At 35.8% G+C, this 19169-nt stretch overlaps 1 protein-coding gene across 1 annotated transcript in view; it reads left to right on the forward strand.

Annotated features, from left to right (window-relative positions):
• MMS22L (MMS22 like, DNA repair protein) overlaps nucleotides 1–19169 on the forward strand; it is a gene marked incomplete at both ends in the record, with an annotated part of 84038 nt that overhangs the window by 3447 nt on the left and 61422 nt on the right. Inside the window, 8 exons of the mRNA XM_079550582.1 lie at nucleotides 2158–2210; nucleotides 3864–3951; nucleotides 4042–4219; nucleotides 4446–4539; nucleotides 6518–6648; nucleotides 11137–11250; nucleotides 12368–12547; nucleotides 17863–17925. Of these exons, the coding sequence (XP_079406708.1) occupies nucleotides 2158–2210; nucleotides 3864–3951; nucleotides 4042–4219; nucleotides 4446–4539; nucleotides 6518–6648; nucleotides 11137–11250; nucleotides 12368–12547; nucleotides 17863–17925 (901 nt within the window). The remainder of the gene's footprint in view (nucleotides 1–2157; nucleotides 2211–3863; nucleotides 3952–4041; nucleotides 4220–4445; nucleotides 4540–6517; nucleotides 6649–11136; nucleotides 11251–12367; nucleotides 12548–17862; nucleotides 17926–19169) is intronic.

Here is a 19169-nt window from a genome sequence, read left to right on the forward strand (position 1 = left end):
TGTTTTAAAAGGTACTGAGCTGGTAGCAGTAATGGATTTCAGCTAACTCTTTGCTATAAGAATTTGGTTGCTAAGCTGTCTTTTGATGTGACAAGTCTCTCTGCAAAGATCTTACATCTTTCAGTTGATTTTTTTTTTTTTTTTTCCAGTTATGAAATGGTATGCTTTCATTTATAGACCATTTGACAACTGAAAGTAGGAAAGCTCTGTTTTCCAGTGTAGTGATCATATATAGGAGATACAAGTTGTGCTGATTCTTGAAAACAAGGCGGCTAGGCATAGTTCAACAGTGCAGATAATGTCAATGTTAAAATCCACACCAGTGACAACTCAGTAATTTTTTCTTAACTGTCCACAATATTGAAGATTGCTACTTAACGTTTTGTATGGGAACTGCTGAGTCACAGCCTGAACCTCTGATTGATCACCTGAGGCGAGCCATGAGTCAGCCAGAGGAGCACAGGTGAAGGCAATTCACCTGTGCTCCTAGACCTATTTAAGAGCTGGCTACCAGTGGGGAAGGATCTCTTCTGGAGATCGCCTCTATTGGTGTTTTGTAGGTGAGCCCAGCGTAAGGGTAAGCTTTCCATTTATTCTCTTTTGTTATCATTGTCCACTTTGCCTAACTTTCTTGATTATATTGTGATTGTATCATCTTAATATCCATTGATTATACACGTTTTTATAGAATTAATACATAATTATGTAACAGAGCATTACTACAAGTTAAAAACAATAGTTGTGCAGTAAGAAGAATTCCTACCTGTGATTTTTTTTTTTTTCGCATGACTGAAGATGCAAGTCACAAGATTAACAGCTAATAAGCACCAATCTTGGAGATACAAATGCAAAGTAGAATTAGAATTTCTTATTTAGGTTGTGACATCTTTGTTGTGCTTCTTGTGCTCCATTTGTGATTTTACTTTATGAACTGACTGTATTCCTTCGCTCAACTTAGTAGAGTTGTAGAGTTGTTTTTTTTTTTTCTATTTATTTCCTTCTTACTGTTTTTAACCTTCAGTCTCCAAAGCCCTTTCTTAAAGTCCTCCAGCTTTAGACTTCTTTTCTACATGGTTGAAGTAAATGAAAAATTCACACAGAAATTCAGCTTTGATTCTTTCACCCACTTAGGTGTTTTTTGTTTTATGTCTTAGGTTGTTTTATACAAGCAAGGAAGAACTAAGGGAGGTAATTTTTATGTGTGATAGCTGTTAATATGCAGGTTACAACCCAAATATTTGGATCCTCGTGGGCAGTTCCTAACATTTCCATACAGTTTAGTTCTCAAGGATGTTTGATCTGCGTTGGGTTCAGTTCTACTATTCTTGAATCTCTCAGTAGTTGCAGCTATGACTGTGTAAGAAATGGGGTCAGACAGCTCCTTTCTTGATTTATGCAACATTTTCTTTTGCAGTCTATCTTATGCTTTTGTGCTTTTTGTGTATTGGGTTTAGTACCGTGTTATCTCTCTGGAGACAGTACTTGAAGACCACTTGAAAATAACAGTTGCTGTGGAATATGATGGAGTACTTACCTTACTACTTACCTACCTTTTTTTCTTTATTTTCATTTGCTGCAGTATTTAGTAGTGACTTCTTTAAAAATACATTCTTTCCAGCCTCCAAAACTGAATTGAGTTTTTAATTTTTCTAGACATGCTCTTACTGTGCTGTAAGTGTGACTGTTAATCCTTTGTGGTTGAGTTAAACAGTAGACCACTTTGGGAAGGAAGAAGGAAAAACTGCTTGCAGAATTTCGTAGTGGTTGTGCACATGTTAATTAACTTTGTACATAGAATGTTTGTCACTGGGGCTGACTTTCCAGTTTATCCTCTGATCAAATATAAAGCTGAATGATATTTACAGGGAATGGCATTAGGATTTTTGCTTGTGCGTTTTTGTTTCCTTTTCCCTGCTATTTGGCTAATTTTTATTTGTTGTTACTGTATGTAATGGTTTTAAAAAGAAAAAACTGTCCATTGCCATAAATGTGTGTGTAGTCTTCCACTAATACCAACTCCCAGGTTACATTTGTATAAGTTTTTCAGAAATACAAAGCAAGGAATACTTTGCTGTTCTATTTAAAACCTTGCTAAAATGTAGTCCAATAATTTCAAACTATATAAATATTGTAAACCTTTATATCCTTTTTAATTAGGCAACAAATATGCAATCTGGAGGACCTAATAGAAATGAATTCTTCTGACTTTGGTAAGTTGAACACATTTCGTTTGAAGCAGGGGTAAATATCTGACTGCCTTCTCATTATAGAACTGTGTTATCACATTTGTGTTTCAATTCTTTGCTCACAGTGTGCCACAGAGCAACACATAACCAGCATAAATTGCAGTAAGTGTACGAGTGTAGTCAACCAAGTGATATATGGTGGTGTGAAAATGGATACATGACGTAGCAATGTGGAAATGGTGTGAGCCATTTGGAACCAGGTCTGCCTGTTCAGGAAGGTCGATCTTGACCTCACTGATGCAGTGGAGAATTTTGTATTAATTCGACTTGAACTAAGATGTCAATCCTATGTTAGGATTTAGCAAAACTGTTAACACATTTAATCAGAAATTGAAACTTGCATCAAAAAAATACTAGTTACTCCTTTAGTTATAAAGATAGTGGTTTGAGACTGTTTCCAGTGTTCTTTTGGCTTACATTTTAAAAAGTTAGTACATTTTAAGAGCTTAGTGTAGAGTAATTCACAGATGTTTAGAGTTATTTACAAATTTATCTTGGCAGTTGATGAAATGGGATCGCTACAAAACACTTTGTTTGAATTAAATACTAAGGCATGAGTTGCAGCATGTTTCGGAAGGATTATTGCAGCCTTGGGCTTATTTATAAGTTTGAAGGCTGTATTATTTAGGAAGTTGAGAAGTTCAGTAATTACTTAGAAATGCACTGTCTGCAGTATCTTCTCAGTACAGATGCTGAGAATATCAAGGTGATTGTATTTCACTGGACAGTGCAAAATGTGGCAGAGTTTTTGCCATGCTTATTCTCTAGCACTTTACACTTTTCACTGGAGTCTGCTCAAACCTATTTACTGTTTCCACTTCTTATGCTCCTACCAATGATCACCTCATCCTTAATCAGGCACAATGTTGCAAGCTGACTGAACACTAGGCATTAATGTGTATATATATTATTAGGTATTTAAATGACTGCATTTAACTTAGCATGCACTAAGTTTTATTTTTCTCTAAGCAGAAATCTACAAAACGAGATGTGGGGAAAAAGGGAGAGAAGGAAGACAAAGTGTGAGGCAGCCACAATAACTAGATAAAAGTATACTGAGCTGCAAGTGAAATGAGGGATACGTGATAGTGAATGAAAGACCATTAGCTTTGTGAATCTTGGGGCACTGTTCATTGATGGGTTGCTTCCCAGGAAGAGAAGTTAGAAACTTAGTTTCTAAAAAAGTTCTTCTGCTTAGGAGTTTCCCCAAGAGAAAAACACACTGCTTGACACGTTTTTAGAAGGTCTTTTGGAAGCAGATATGGAGTAGGGCTGTAAGGCTGAGTGATTTCTTCTTGCATTAATTGCTTATCTCTGCCACCTATCCTGAGGGATTGTATGTGATTTTTTTTTTTTTTTTTTTTTTTTTTTTTTTTTTTCTCCTTTACATTTGGGGTATGTGCCTGTGATAATAAGAAAAAGAATGGATCACTCTGGCAAGATTGCATTTGGCAAGATGGTGTTTGAAAGTGGCTGTTTGCTACCAGACAATTACCAATTTTACTTCAGAAAAGAGTGGTGTTTCAGTAGTCTCGTTTCATTACCATAGAGAATGTATGATATCTGTGTTGCAGTGTGAGCACATCTGCTTTAAGCTATTGATCTCTCTTACTTTAGGTCAAGCTGCCAGCTTGCACTCAGAAGCAGAGAACATCAGACGTCTATGTACAGACTTCTTGCACTATGTGAAAGTTTTCATCTTCAGGTGAGACTTGTGTACTATTTACTTATTTACTAAGCTTTGTGTAAATGTTCCTTATCCATATTCTCATTGTATTTCTGTGTGTTTGCTCAGGTATCTAGAGCCCCCTAAAATGGAAAGTGATGGAGTACTCCACCCGTATGAGGAACTAGAAGCACAGTTCCCATCAGTGTTGGTGGAAGAGCTTCATTCTTTGACCCAGCACATTGGTCACCTTTGTGAGCTTCCTAGTAGTGTCCTGGCAGCATTTACCATTCAACATCAAGCAAAGGTTGATGGCTTTTATAGTTGTAAATTTATTTTGTAAGAGTATGCATTCAGTTTGATAATTGTGTCTCAATAGGAAGTAATTTTTTTTTTCAGAACGTAATTGAAATTGATTTTTATTTTCTTCATTTCTCACGTTATAAGCTCAGTGCCATTCCGTCTTAAATGCAGCATGCAGAATTCACTAAAAACTATTACAAGCAAATAAATATGTGTATTTGTAATCACAGATCTTTCCACCATCATGGCACTTACTACATCTCCATTTGGATATCCATTGGCTAGTGCTAGAAATTCTTCATGTACTAAGTGAAAAAATGATGAGTAAGTATGCGTGTTTTGTGGTTTTTTTTTTAAACTTGTATATATTGTTATTTTTATTTCTTGTCTTAATTCATCCAGAATAATTTATTACTTTCAGTAGCTTTTGAGCACAGCTATATTTAATCGTCTAAATTGAAATTTGGTGAAGGCAGTGTTTCCTTTTCAAATCTTATGAAACTTTGGTCTCTGCATCTTTATTTCATTGTGCAACGAGTCTATGTGGTTAAACTTTCCTTCATATAGCTCAAATGGAACAAAATAGTATTTTGAGTTGTTATTTTTTATCACAATTTATACAGTTTGTTTTCAACTATTGCTTGCTGTGTACTAAATACTTAATGTCAAGACATTTTTTGACATTGCAAATAAAAATACACTTTGCAGAGATTCACAATGTATAACAAGGAACAGTAAACAAATGTATGAAATGTTTCAACCGATGGGCAAGGACAAAGAATCTAGAGCAGGGGATCCGTGTTGCTGATCATATGTTACACTAAGATGATACTGTGCAAAGGAAGAGGCCTTTAGAGGTCTTTGTTTAAAAACAAAACCAACCAACATAAAAATAATAATTTTAATTTTAAAAGGGGAAAAAGATTGGTAAGATATTCATAGAAACTAAATTTAGAAAGAAATGTCATAGAATGCAGTCATAGAACATTCGGGTGGCTGAAGAAGAATTGTTAAAATACAGGATGTTACGATTTTCTTTGTGAAAATTGTATACATTAAAGATCATTTCCATGCTAGCAAAATGACATAAATGTTTGTTCTCCTATAGGCAGTCAACAAAAACTTTCTCATGATATAAATTATCTAAAAGTTCCATATAAGCATTGCAGTAGGTGAGGTAACACTAAGGTCTGGAGTCAGTGCACTGCGCGTTTGGGCAAAGTAATGATATCAAATGCTTATCAAATGCTGAATGCTTAGATGAACTTTTTTCTGCTTTGAGTACAGTCACTACGTGGCTTTCCTGCATCTTTGTTATTTCTCCATGCCTGTATTTCTGGATAATGCGTGGATTGGCTATTCTATAAACTTAAGAATTTGTTTCGTGACTGATTGGGATAATGTTATTTTTCCTTTTCTGGGGGGCTTTTGGAGAAGTGATGAGCAGATTGCTGCAGGCCATGTCTCTTCCAGAATTCTATATTCTAGGTAAAGTTCAGAGTAATTATATAGTAATTAATTTCTGTAACAGAAAGCTCATGCTTCTTTACAACAAAATTCACTAGTCAAGACACATCTGCATGTATTATTCTGTCTTGTATTCTATGTACCTTGCTGAATTCTTTAGGTTCTCATTTTGTTCTGTAAAGCGTGCTGAATGGAAACTTTGCACCAATGGCAAGGTATTGGATGCAGAGTTTTACCCTGCATTTCTAAGAATAAACTACAGATTCATTCTACGTATCTTCTGTTTCACTGATGTCAGGGGAATTGTACTCTTGGAAGGCTTGTAAGATAAGATCTAACTACCTCTTAACTTTACCATTTTATCTCTGTTAATGTCTACAAATGTTCAAGTTGGAATATGATCATGTTAGCTTCTTACATCAAAACATCCTAAAGAAAGTGTTAGACCTCTCTAGAACTACTTGTCAGCAACTTGTGTATCTGCAAAACATATCATGATTTCAGAATATGTACACTGGCATGTAGCAAAGGGGAACCTGCAGGTAAATAAAACCTAATTTCCCTGAGAAGCTGTGCCAATAAAGGGTTGCAAATGCCAAACCTTTTGACTATCAACTGCAATAATTTTAGACTTAGAGTGTAGTGAAGAAATTAGTTTGAATTTATAATGGACAAGCATTTCTAGATGAGTTGGTAATTTAAAAGTACATACAACTTAGCAAACCAATTCTAAGATATACAGGTTAGGAAACAGAAATCCTTTCTAGACTAAATAGAGCTGATTTTTGTTGTTGTTGTTGTTTTTTGTTTTTTGTTTTTTTTTTTTTTTTTTTAGGGCAAGTTGTATATGCTAACCACTTCATAAATCTAACGGGGGAGAACTTAACCAATATCAGTTTATTTGAAACGCACTGTGAAAATCTTGTATGTGATTTAATAAGCTTGTCCATCCAGAAGTACACCAAGGTAACTTATTTCCTTTATATAGAACGTGGGCAGTTACATGTTTCCCAACAGATGCATCTGAATTAGATATTGTACCAATGCATAGATGACTTCTTACTGCTAAGTTTTAAATGTTGCGTATGGCTTAATATCTCCATGTTTTAAAGAGTGTTATTTGTTAAGAGCTCAAATTGTGTTATATTTATTCATGACCATCTGGCAGATGAATGAGAGAGAAGTATTGAAATGCACTGTGTACGGAGCAGAAGTGAGTGCCACATTTCATAAGTTCAGTGTTTCAGGTTCAATGCCAAACGTGGCACAGTCTAAAAGGTTTAGCACTATAAATGCAAAAAAAAAAAAATAAATCTTTTCAAACTCTTTCAACAGGAACAAAGAAAAATAGCTGTAATCCTGGCAGTAAGCTAACTGGACACTTACAGAATGTCATACTACAGTTTGTTACAATGCTTCTGTTTCTCATCTTTCTTTTACAGCTCATTCATGTTTGTCAAGGGAAAACTTGTTCTCTTCCCTTTCATTCTCCAGTTGCAGTGTTGTTTTTTTTTTTTTCTTTCTTGTTTTGAGGACATGAAAGTTTCACAAAGTTTCAGTAGCATTATCCAGTAAGAGAGCTGTGCAGTCTTGTGTCATTGTAAAGCCTGCTTTAGATCAGCACTTGTGAGATATGAATGCAGGACTGAATTGTATAATTCATGTTTTCATGGTACAAAAATCTGAAAAATGGAGTCCTCCTTATTTCATAATGCTGTTTATGGGGTTGGAGGAAAAATGCCTGTAAGTAGCATTTATAAATTGTTCTTTTGAACTGTCTCTCTGGAAAGTTCTCTTACCTTTGAAAATTAGTTTTGATTATTACATTATCAGATAATTACAACCTCTTTCTCCATCAAAAAGAATAAATAAATGACTGTAAATTGTAAAGGAAGATTTGAGTAGTATCTGTGGACTATTGTGCTTGATAGTAGCTTGTGAAATGTCAGATATTTAAAATGATAGATGGATCCTATTCCACAGAGCCACATAACAAACAGAGGAGATTGTTATACCTCAGTGTTTTCTTCAGCTCTCCGTGGGCTTGGGCTGCATATCTTGAACTAGTTCTATTCAAGATTAATTTCTCAAGTGGAATTTGGACTTGAGCTGGATAACCCTTCTTCTGGTGCCTCCTCTAGCATGCATTTGGTTCTATAATCCAGCAATGAATATAATATTCTTCAAAATTCTGACAGAGCAAACTTGGATATATATATATGCATATATGTATATATATATATGCAGACTGGGGAACAAGAGGCTGGAGAGCAGCCCAGTGGAAAGGGATCTGGAGGTTCTGGTTGCTGGCAAGTTAAATATGAGTCAGCAGTGTACCTTGGCAGCCAGAGGGGCTACCTGTACCCCGGGTCTGTCAGGCCCAGCTCTACCACCTGGGTGAGGGAAGGGATTGTTCGGCTCTTCTCTGTGCTTTGCAACCTCACCTTGAGCACTGTGTGCAGGTTTGGGTGCCACAATTGGAAGAAGGGCGTAAAACTGTTACCGTACAAAAGAGGGCTGTAAAGATGGTGAAGGTTCTGCAGGGCAAGATGTAAGAGGGGTGACTGAGGTCTCTTGATTTGTTCAGCCCAGAGCAGAGGAGGCTGAGGGGAGGCCTCATGGCAGCCTGCAGCTCCTCACAGCAGAAGTGCTGAGGTCTACTCTTGTGAGGTGTCAGGATCCAAGGGAATGACATGCAGCAGCATCAGGGAAGGGAAGGTTGGAGGTTAGGGAAAGGCTCTTCACCAGGGGGTGGATGGTGAGTATGAAACAGGCTGCCTGCAGCAGGGGTCATGGCTTCGAGCTGCTGGAGCTCAAGGAGAATCTGGGCTGCTTTCAAACATAACGTTTGAATTTTGGGTAGTCCTCTGTGGAGCCCAGAGTTGATCCTTGTGAGTCCCTTCCAGCTCAGGGTGTTCTGTGAAAACACAGCTGAGACCCATAATAGATGACAGTGTCAGTTCACTAACATACTAATAAGCTTTGAAACAAGTGAAGCTCATAACATTTGTTAGTTTTCTTGAAAGCAAGGACATAAGCACTGATCTTTTATACTCATACTTTCAAATTTGTATCTTGAACTGCTACACCATCAAGCCCATACTCAGCCCATGGTGCCCTGAGGTACATTAAGCAGAGAAATAATATCCTCGGAAGTCTATTCTATTCTCAGCAGCTTGTTCTTGGTGCCACACCTGTATTGTCCCAGAATAAAACAGTTTGTGATTATAACTATTTCTATCAAGGTACTGAACTTCCGAGAGAAGGTATAGACGATCCCTGAGCCAAACAATGTCTCATTTATACTTTGTCTATCCAATTTCTGTACAGTGTCTTGCTTTGTTAGTACTAGTCATGCTCTATCCTGGTCAGATATAGCACATGTTGCAGAAGAGATCCTGCTAGCCTGTAGATAAGCATTAGTAGGTGAAAGTTTCTGCAGTAACTGCAGAATAAATGCTCAATAAGTTGGGTATGTAATATTTCCATAAAATTCCCAAGTGTTAAGAGTGCATCCGCAATAATTCATTTTTGAAGGGATCTTTTTGCTTATGAGTCAACCAGAGCACTTTTGAGGCTGCTTCAGTTTTGGGAATTTAGCAGTTAAATAATGAATTTTTAATAGACTTTAGAGGTCTAGCTGATGTTTATTCTCAAGATAATATTTGCCTAAGATTAATTCAGATTATTGAGGGATTCCCATAACGGATGTTTAGCTAGAAGCATGGAGAGACATAGGCACTGGAAAAACTCTAAGAAGCAACTGTGGAATGTGAGCAATCTAAGCATTTATAATATTTTAGTCTTGGCCTCATGTGGTTCTTAATTTGACACTAGAATCCACTCTGACAATTTTATAGGTTAAACAAGATTCTTTAGAGAGAGAAAAACAAATTGTCACATTTATAAATAAATCTGAATTCTTATTTAGATTTCAGTGTATTTAAAACTATTTTGAAGTACTTTGGAGGTGAATGAAAAATAAAAATTCTGCATACTTACAGAATTTATACAAGTTTGAAACAGAAGTTGGGACTATTGATGATATACTTAGTCTGAATGTATGGGTTTTAATCATTCATTCTCACTTCTTTAACATCTCTATCATAGTGCTGCTACTGTTGCATTGTGTATTTTGATTTAACTTTTAATTTTCACTGTTAGGTTGCCAAACCTGAAATTAGTTTAAGTCCCAGTGTCACACAAGAACCGTTCTAAATGAATGGATCAAAAAGAGCAAGAGGATATAAAAATTCAGTTTCAGCATATCTGATTTAGGTATCCAGGAATGAGTTGGCTGATCATCTTAGGCTCCCTTTTTTTGTCAGGAAAGTATAGCAGCAGTTTCTTCCTCCTGTGGTGAGTTAGATGAGTAAGTCAAGGTGCCATTCCCCTTCTTAGAAGGATATGGGCTTGTTAGTCTACTTCGAGTACTGATTGTTAAGCAATAAACTGAGTATAAGCTGATTTGTCTTACTCTTTTCTTACTGTGTTTCTGGCATTTTGTCCCTGCTGAAGGTATTATGCTATTCAAGCAAAGTTTTTCTCACTGTTTTACTACCTCTGAACACAGCTCAGTAGACTCATAAGTCCTAAGACAGAGTAAGTAGAAGTTATGTCTGTGCTATAATTATTTCAAATACAGTGCTGTTAGGTCTTAAAAATATCAAAGCGTAGAGTGATTTTTTCATGCATTTAGCATTTTCTTTAGCTGTTTTGCTTATTTTGTTTCACAATTCAGGGAATGTAAAACTTACAGATGAATCACAAGAAGAATGCTTTGCATTTGAAATGCATCAGTCAGAGTGATTTTTGTTAAATATGGAATAGTAATTAAATAATGTACATGACTTGAAATATGCTGTTTTCTGCATATTAAAAGAATGCCTTTCAGTAAATCTACCAAAAAGCAGATTTTGTGAAATGTTGTGGCAGCATTAACACCTTCGTGCCAACAAAAACATTCTACTAGCATTATGCCTAGTCATTAAGGATTTTTCAGTTAAAAATAACAGCAATAATAGCTATTAAGTCATTTGAAATCTTTTTCTTATCTTTCCAATAATGTTGAGAAAATATAATCATTTTTCTCTTTTTCATACTGTCAGATAATGAATCAGTATTTATTGCAATTTGTTTTCAATTAGGCCTCAGAAACCCTATTTTCATTAGAGTAAATAAATTTGAAAGTGGCTTAGGAGAAACTTAAAAATAATACAATCTATGAATTACATAAAATTAGGAAACAGTCATTTATGGTATGAATATACATACCACAATATATATTTTGGCTGTTAATGGAATGATATACTTTCTAGTCTGTAACTGTAGCCATATTATTTAAGTGCAAAAAATAAACAAACCCAAATCAAACCCCACGCCAAAACCAGAGAAAATATGCAACTTCAGAAATTACACCTCTCTGAAAAAAACATATTGTGTATTCTCTTACAGGTGAGACCTTCTGAGGCTCTCACTAATCACCATTATCCCTGCAACTGCATTAAGGAATTGTGGGTTCTACTTATTCAGCTGATGGACTTCAGAAATAAAGGATCTCAAACAGAGGTAATAGAAGAATGCTGTTACATATGCATGTGTGTTACAAATGCTGTGCATTTGCCAAATGTTCCCAGGCTGCTGCAAATGCTCTAGTTCATATATCTGATGATAAAACTAAGTTTCATTTTTCCTTGAGAACTACATGCTCGGAGTAATGCTTTAGGCCACATTCTTTAATGTGCATCAAGTCTCTAGGTTTTGCAGTATGCTGTTTCATTGCGTCGTAAGGTACTGGTAAACAGTTCATTTCTTGCTAAGGAAAACAAACAAACAAACTGGACGTTGTATAGTAGGACATAGTGGAAAAGAAAACATTTACCCACTTTTTAAAATCGTTATTTTACAATTTGTGTTATATAACAATTCATTACCAGGTGCTAGAAAACGTAGATCAGTCAAATCAGTGATCCATCTAGCCTGTGTTTCTGTCTTTGGTACCTATACTTCAACTATCTGTAAAAGAGCAACCTGGTTTTTGATGCTTATAATTGTAGTGTCAGCCAGCTGATGTGGGTAAAGTGTAAGTGCAAAGAAGTCCCAAAAAGCTTCTGTACAATTAGGGAAGATAAACATAGGCTGAGAGAAGGCATAATATGCTGTAGATGGAGATTTGAGCAAGAAGATAATTTATCTGCTGAAAGAGGCTGACTCATAACAAGTCACCTAAATCTCAGTCTGTCTTCAAGACCAATTCTCTCCCATCTACTACTAGCTTTTCCTTTGTTAGATTGCTCTGTGGCTAAGAGCTTTTCGAAAATCTGTTGTATAAAGTCTTCGTTGAAGAACGAAGAAAGAATTTTTCTCTTTTGAGAACGAAGTTGATGGATTCAGTCTGTAGGTTGTCATTCCAGCTACTTGTAACTTTGCCTGTGAGGTATCATATCACGTTCTTCCTTGTGACCAAATCTTTTTGTTTCACATTGATTTCTACTAGTAAGAGCATCCTAAGATATAGAAAGAGCATGTAAGATAGCTCCAGGCTTTCTCTGATAATATTTTCCTTAAATGAGTGTCATGTTGCTTGTTCTCTGTAAAAATGAAATGATTGTTTCAGCAATACTGTAGAGAATGTTAGCATAGCCTTTAATAACACATTTCCAATTTACTTTCACATTTTCTTCAGTGTTTCTGGAACTTGGTGAACAAAAATCTAAAGAGCATCTTTGAGAGACCAAGTAGTTCTGAAAGTAGGTCTGTTTTTCAAACAACTCAGTGTAAAGATCCATTGAGCTTTAGCTTGTGGATTGTTACTCATCTGGCATCGCTCTACCAGTTTGACCGTAATGGAAATCTAGAAGACAAGGTGGGTTTGCTCTTTCCTAAATACCTGAAAGTTGTAGTATTTTATTTAAGCCTGAAAGTTTGCTTGCTTTTTTTTTGTTGATAGAAAGCATCTTGTGTTATAATAAATGTGTCATTTGTTTAAAAAAGAACTTATTAATATTGATAATATTAATGAGCACTTTATACAAGTCACTAACCATTCCAGCAGCTCTTGACACCTTTGTGTCAAATGATAGATTCTCAGTAGATTATTGGATTAAGGAAATTTAGTCTGTACTAATCACTAGCTCAATGTAAGTTGTTTTAAGACTCTCTGCCAGTATCATAAATGCTTCACCGAGTTTGCTGTTTTATGGGCTGAACACATTCATTTGTACTGTAAGAAGTACAAACATTAAACATCGTGCAATTTATATTATCAACTTTCAAAAAAAAGGGGGGAAAAAAAAAAGGTAGCTCTGCTCTGGAAAAATTCTAATTAGTTAATTTATTTCATGTTGGTATGTTGAGGCCCAATATATGGGCATGTAGTGTAATCTGTGTGAATGTCTGATACTAGCACTGTTTAATAATTGCTGAATTCAAGTTTCTGTTAGAAAATTTCAAGACAGTTGCCTTTAGGACATGGTCTTAGCTATTCCTACCATCAAGCACGCAATTATTGACGTTCTTTTCTGTGAATTTCATTGAGGGATTTGATGTTACCGTACTCTCTGAGGGTGGCAGTGCTTTCTAGATGAGACCTGCACATATCATTCTTATGTTTGTTAAGATATACGTGGGACTGTACTTGGTACTGATGAATGAAATTCCTGTATGGTCTTCACTCTAGTTTTCTGGAACCTTCTTTTAGTATTATGCTTTGATATTCATCCTGCCTAGTTTTAACTTTGTAATCATTAATTTGGAAGGAAATAGGCACTTGCTGAGAGGCAATTCATCCATCTTGAGAGGTATGAAAACTGCCAGTTTTTCTTCATTGAGTATAAAGGGAGCTGAATAGAAGCTAAAGAGGTAGCTGAGGATCCAGCAATGCAGTTGTTTTTTCTTTTGTTTTACATGCCAGCAGAATTTCACCAGTTTCCTAAGCATAACTGTATTTCTTACAGAGTGTATTTTATTATTTGTAATTTAATTACATCTGTTAAAGGGATGTGGCATATACGGTCTGTCTGTTAAAGTATTTTCCAAGGTGCCAAAAATGATTCTCATTTTGACATAGGATGAAAGATTAAAACCTTGAAAACAGGTTTATGAACTGCAGAACTACAAAAAGGGGAGAGACAGATCAAAATAACAGACAGATCAATTGACATAACTTTTTGATAACTTCAAATGACTGTTTGATCTTTTAATTTTATGAAAGCATTTCTGTATAAACGTTATAGGAATGAAAAATGTTAAAATGTTAAATTTAAATGTAGAATTGTAGACCACGTCTGGCTGTTATACTGAACTTTGTCTCAACCTTTCCTTGCTTTTGTTATTATGGTAGTCCATAGTGTGTTTCAGAGGAATGCTGAGAAGATAGAATTACAATGCTCTGTACCTACTAGAGGAACATAAATGGAGAGGAAAGGTTATTTCCAGGTTGAATGCAGAAACCACTGTGTCGTTTGTCCTGGGTTTCTTATGTTTGTGGGTTTTTTTGCCCCAATCAGAATGCAGTGATACTGTTTACTTTGATATTTGTTTTTTTCCTCTGTCTCTTTTAGTGGTACGTACCATGTATTTAGCCTTGTGAGAGATGATTTTTTGCCCAAGGCACTATGTTATTTAAATAAGCCAAGCAGACATAGAATGGGAAGAAGGATTCCTGTTGTTCTTATTTTAAAGTAGGAATCTGAGATGCAGCAACAAAAAGAGATTTCCCCAAAATGAAAGAGTATTTTTTTTTCCTTAGAGCCCACCTAGGAGAAGAGAATTTCCAAGCCCGAATTTGTAAATCACAAGACCACACTGTACACACTTTCCTTGATGGTTCCCATGCTCTTCATGTTCAAACTATTAGCTGTACTTTACATTTCTCTGAAAGTGGTTGTGAGTTTGTCCAGTGATCCCTGTTCTCTTAAGTGCTATTGATGATTACAAAAAAAATAAATCAGAAAGAACAGCACACCACAAAAAAGTAACCTGTCATAGGTAATTGTGTAAATAGTAGACTGCAATCATGTCCTGTTGTTTTTTGTTTGTTTCTGAAATATATCTTCAAACATTCTTTGGAGATAAAAGAGTCCTTGATGCAATTTTTTTTTTTTTTTAAACAAGTGGAATTACATCAGAACTTAACGTTGTCCTGTTTTGTTGGTTAAACATCTGACGTGATACTGATGTGGCACACGCTTTCTTTTAATTAATATGACCAGAGGTGGGAGGGCGATGTGTCATAATGATGGTTATTCATGTGCTTCATAGCAAGAATTGCCTCTAAGCCTATGTCATCTGTAGAAGATTTTCAATTTTTTAATGTGGGCTGCATGGCCTGGAGGTTATTATGAAAGCTTTTAAAATTCTAAATAGGTTTCAGACTTGCTTCTTTTTATTTTTCCCCTTTAGCTCATATAACGTAATTTCAAATATGCAGTGATTCATATATATTGAATATATAATTCATGCACTTGAAACCATTTTTAAACCTAGAAAATTTTGACCAGGCTTACTAGGTGCTCTTTTCTAAGGAAAGTACAGTGTATTCCTCTTTCATGAACCCCACATTGAGGTCCCAGTTCACTATTCTGAGAAGCAGGATTTAAAATCCGGGTGGGAACTGGTGAGAAAAATTGTTGCTTGTGAACATTGCAGGGGTCAGTTTCAATATACTGTGGACTGAGGAAATATAGGCAGAATTACTTGAGGCTAAGAATTCTTGCCTTTAAATGACTTGAAATGACTACGTGGCAAGATATGCAAACCTGGGCTTCCAACTGAGAAGCCTGGTGTGGATTTCCAGATAGTGAGGTGTTAGTCTCTGTAGAAGTTTCTCTCTGAGAAGCCAGAGGGCCCCTACTTAAGTTTTTCGTTTTCAGGGAAGTTTTACATACTTCAAGGTCTGCAGGTCCTGCTGATTTTAGGGTTATTTGAGAGTAGAGAGAGGGATATAGTAAGCCAGCAGATCTGGAGTAAAAGATGCAGATTCTACATTCTCTGACAGAAGTGGATTTCAAACAGTTGCGATGCCATATTGCCAGCGTAGCAGAGAATACTGTTAGATGTAAATTTAGTGAGATTTGAATGAAACATCTGTTAAAAGATGGAGACAACTGAAGCTAAAAGAAGAGTGCAGCAGGTTGTTGTGCAGCTCTTTCCCGAGGCTGAGTTGAACCTGAGTGCGATTTTTATAATCAGTTCCAGTTGGTGATAAGAGTTTGCCGTAGATTACTCCAGGATTCTGTATGGTGACCTGTATACTGCAACTGAGATGGAACTTTGCCTGTGGACACCTTTTTCTATAAATCATGCATCCTTGGGCTATGGAAGTGCTAAAAGCGTGCTCTGAGCAGGTTGCTCCAGTTAACCAGTGGCCTCGTAGCCATTAGGCATGATTCCTTTACTATCTATCTCTGAAAATCTGGCCTTTGAGCAGTCAATTAACTTCACTTGGAGTTTGCAGCAGACGCTGTAGATAATCGCATAATATCAGTTCTTAAAATATAGCAGTCAAAATACAAAGCAGAGATGCAGTGATCTCTCCTTCTGACAGGGTTTTAACTGACATAAAGACTTTAGCATCAGTAATAGCCTAAGAAGTCCTCTTTACCACCTGATATGTGATACACCATTTGCTGTTCTAGTGCAATTACTTGTGCCCCTGTTCCATCATCTCAGTCAGGCCCTCTTCCTGTTTTTATCCTCTCTTAGCATCAGTTCACACCAGGTCCCACAAGCAGAAGAATAAGAAAAACTGACCAGTGGAATGTTGTGAATATGAGGGCAGGATAAGAAGGAAGCAGTGGGAGCTCCTTAATTGATACTGCTGTAGTTTCTGAATTATTAAGTCACAGCTGTAGTGTAACTTCATGCGGGTCTGTCCCTTTATTCATATTGTCCTGTAAATAGTCTTGATAGTCAGCATCTTTTCAGAATATTCCTTTTTCTTTTTCCACAGTGCAGAAGTGTAAATCCACAAAGTAGTCAAATTATATTACACAAGTGTTTATAGACCTCTCTTTCTTAAAGTTGGCCTTAAATTCTCTCAGTACAGTTAGAAATTCTGTGTGGAATTGTCACCAAGTCATGACACTGACTAGAGTAATCAGTAACAGAGGAGGGCAGGGGACAGTAGCATTTTTGCTGGAAAGTAGTTATTCCCATTACAAAGCATATGATGCTCTTAAGCTCTGTACAGACATTTAAAGGACAGGTATCTGCAAAATAACTTGTAAAGTGTAACAGTTGTGATAGCGGAGATAGAAAAGCAGGACAAATGGTGAAAGCGCTACATTCATGCATCTAGATAATCAACACAGGCTGTTAATATAACTGTGTATAAGAGGTGATTTTTGGTACTCCGGGGTGATCTAGTTGTAGCTGAGAATTGCAAATGTGTTGGCTTGGTTGCCTTTTTTTTTTTTTTTTTTTTTCCTTGGTAAATAATCTTACTTAGAAAACCATCTACCCTTTTCTACTTTCCCTAAAATCTTATGTTTTTTTTTTTAAAACAAACAAACAAACAAAAAAAAAACTTTTCCATGCAAATCTTCTACTTTAGTAGCATGGTCTAGTTGATTCAAATGAATAGTCATCTCTCTTGCCAAGATGGAAAATATAGATTATGGGCCATACTTGATCTACCCTGTATTTTTTTTTCCTATCTAGATCCTTTCTATTTGGCTGTCTCCATATTCAATTGGACTTGGATTTTAGAATAGAAAAAATGAGTTAGAAGTAGCTTTTCCCTGAAGAAACAAGAAAATTAAGATTGTGCCTTTTTCCTATCTTTTATCTGCTTCTTTTTAGGGCTTGCTAAATGCACATGTTTCAAGACTTGTTTATTACTTGTATTAATTGAAAATGACATTTTGCTTCTTTACTAGAAGTGACGGTTGGAACTGCAGATGGGCCACATAAATTTGTTAAAATAGCATTAATTCTGGGCTTTTGTTGTTTGGGGGTTATTTTGGTTTTGTTGTTGTTGTTGTTGTTTTTGGGGCCTAATTTTAGGTCGGGTAACCATTATATATAAAATGGAATACTTGGTTTTTAGTGGTGACTACAGTGTGCTGTCATGAAACAAAATATTTCTGTAAATCTCTTGCCTTCTTATTTTTGTTATTACATAGTGGTTTCTGTAAGATATACCAATGTTAGTCCATGCTGATAATCATTATTTTTCAGAAACAGAAGGAATCCAATTGGAAGTTTGTGGAAGAACTCCTTAAAAATTCCATTGGTGCTCAAGTAAGTGTGTAAAGGAAGAAAAAAAAAAAAAAAATGAATAAGGGAAGTGTCAGGATTGCTTTCTGGAAAAGACAGTGCATGAAACAAAGACCAAATAACAAGTGTATTTTTTGAGTTCCAATGTATTTATCACAGGTAAATGAAAATCCTCAATGTAGCTTAACTATAACAGTATACAGTGCCCTCCTTGTTAGCAGTTAGACTTGCTTTTAAGTGGTTGTGCTTGATGCTAAATTGTCAGATAAAGGAAAAAGATAATTATCCTGGAAGGGTAGGTATATGGCTACTCAGACAAGATGTATTCAGAATAAGAACTGGATGCTTAGAAAATGTAAACCAGATATTGAATGTAAGGATATCAAGTTGAAGAGACATGATGAGGGAGATAGTCAGCTGCATTGAAAATGCAGCTATATCCTCATCACAGCAGGAAGGTGACTTGCCTTGCTGAGCAATTTGTCTTACAGGCTTGAATCAAACTCTTACTGATAAGGTTCTAGTTTCTGAGCACTCATTTCATACCTTATCATTTTTCTTTCTGCAGAACTGTTAATGCAGTGCTTCATGGCCCAGAGGTCAGAATTGACCTCCTTTTAAAATGCTTTTAAATATGCTATTCATCACGTTTTTAAGTGTATAACGTTGCAGCTCTCTAAATTTGTTATCAAGTTGCATGGTACAAATTGCAAATGTTGTAACAGCAGCAACTATAAAAAATATTTCTTTAAATTGTGTGTGCTTAAAATGAGAATCACCATATTTATTTTTGTATTTGGTCTCAAATGAATGAAAAAAAAAAATCCTGCAAAGTTCTGCTGCAGGAAGCAGAAGAGGAATCAGTATTTTTTTATTACTGTTATTGCCCTATTCGTGCAGTAGAGGCAGCTGTAGCAGAAACTAGAGCTAGCAAAAATACTTGTTATAAATACAGTTTTTACAAAAAGATACTTTGTAGTTGTTAGACTGGTTGAAACAATAGGCTTGCTATTAAAAAGTTGAAAAGTCATGTTCTATGTTAACTTTGTGTAGTTCTTTCAGTTTAAACTGGCTTTTGAATGATTTCATGGCATATACTTGAATATACGTGATACGCATATACATTAAAACTGTAGTGATTACCTCACTTATTGGATGCTTATCATTCTTTGCAAGAAACTGAATAAATTATGAGATGAGATGTAACAGCTAAGAGTGGATTATTAGCCATTTTCTTGTGTCGTATCTTATGTATATGAGCAATGTGA

The sequence above is a fragment of the Tetrao urogallus genome (genome assembly GCF_951394365.1).
Source record: "Tetrao urogallus genome assembly, chromosome: 2".
Taxonomy (NCBI): Eukaryota; Metazoa; Chordata; class Aves; order Galliformes; family Phasianidae; genus Tetrao; species Tetrao urogallus.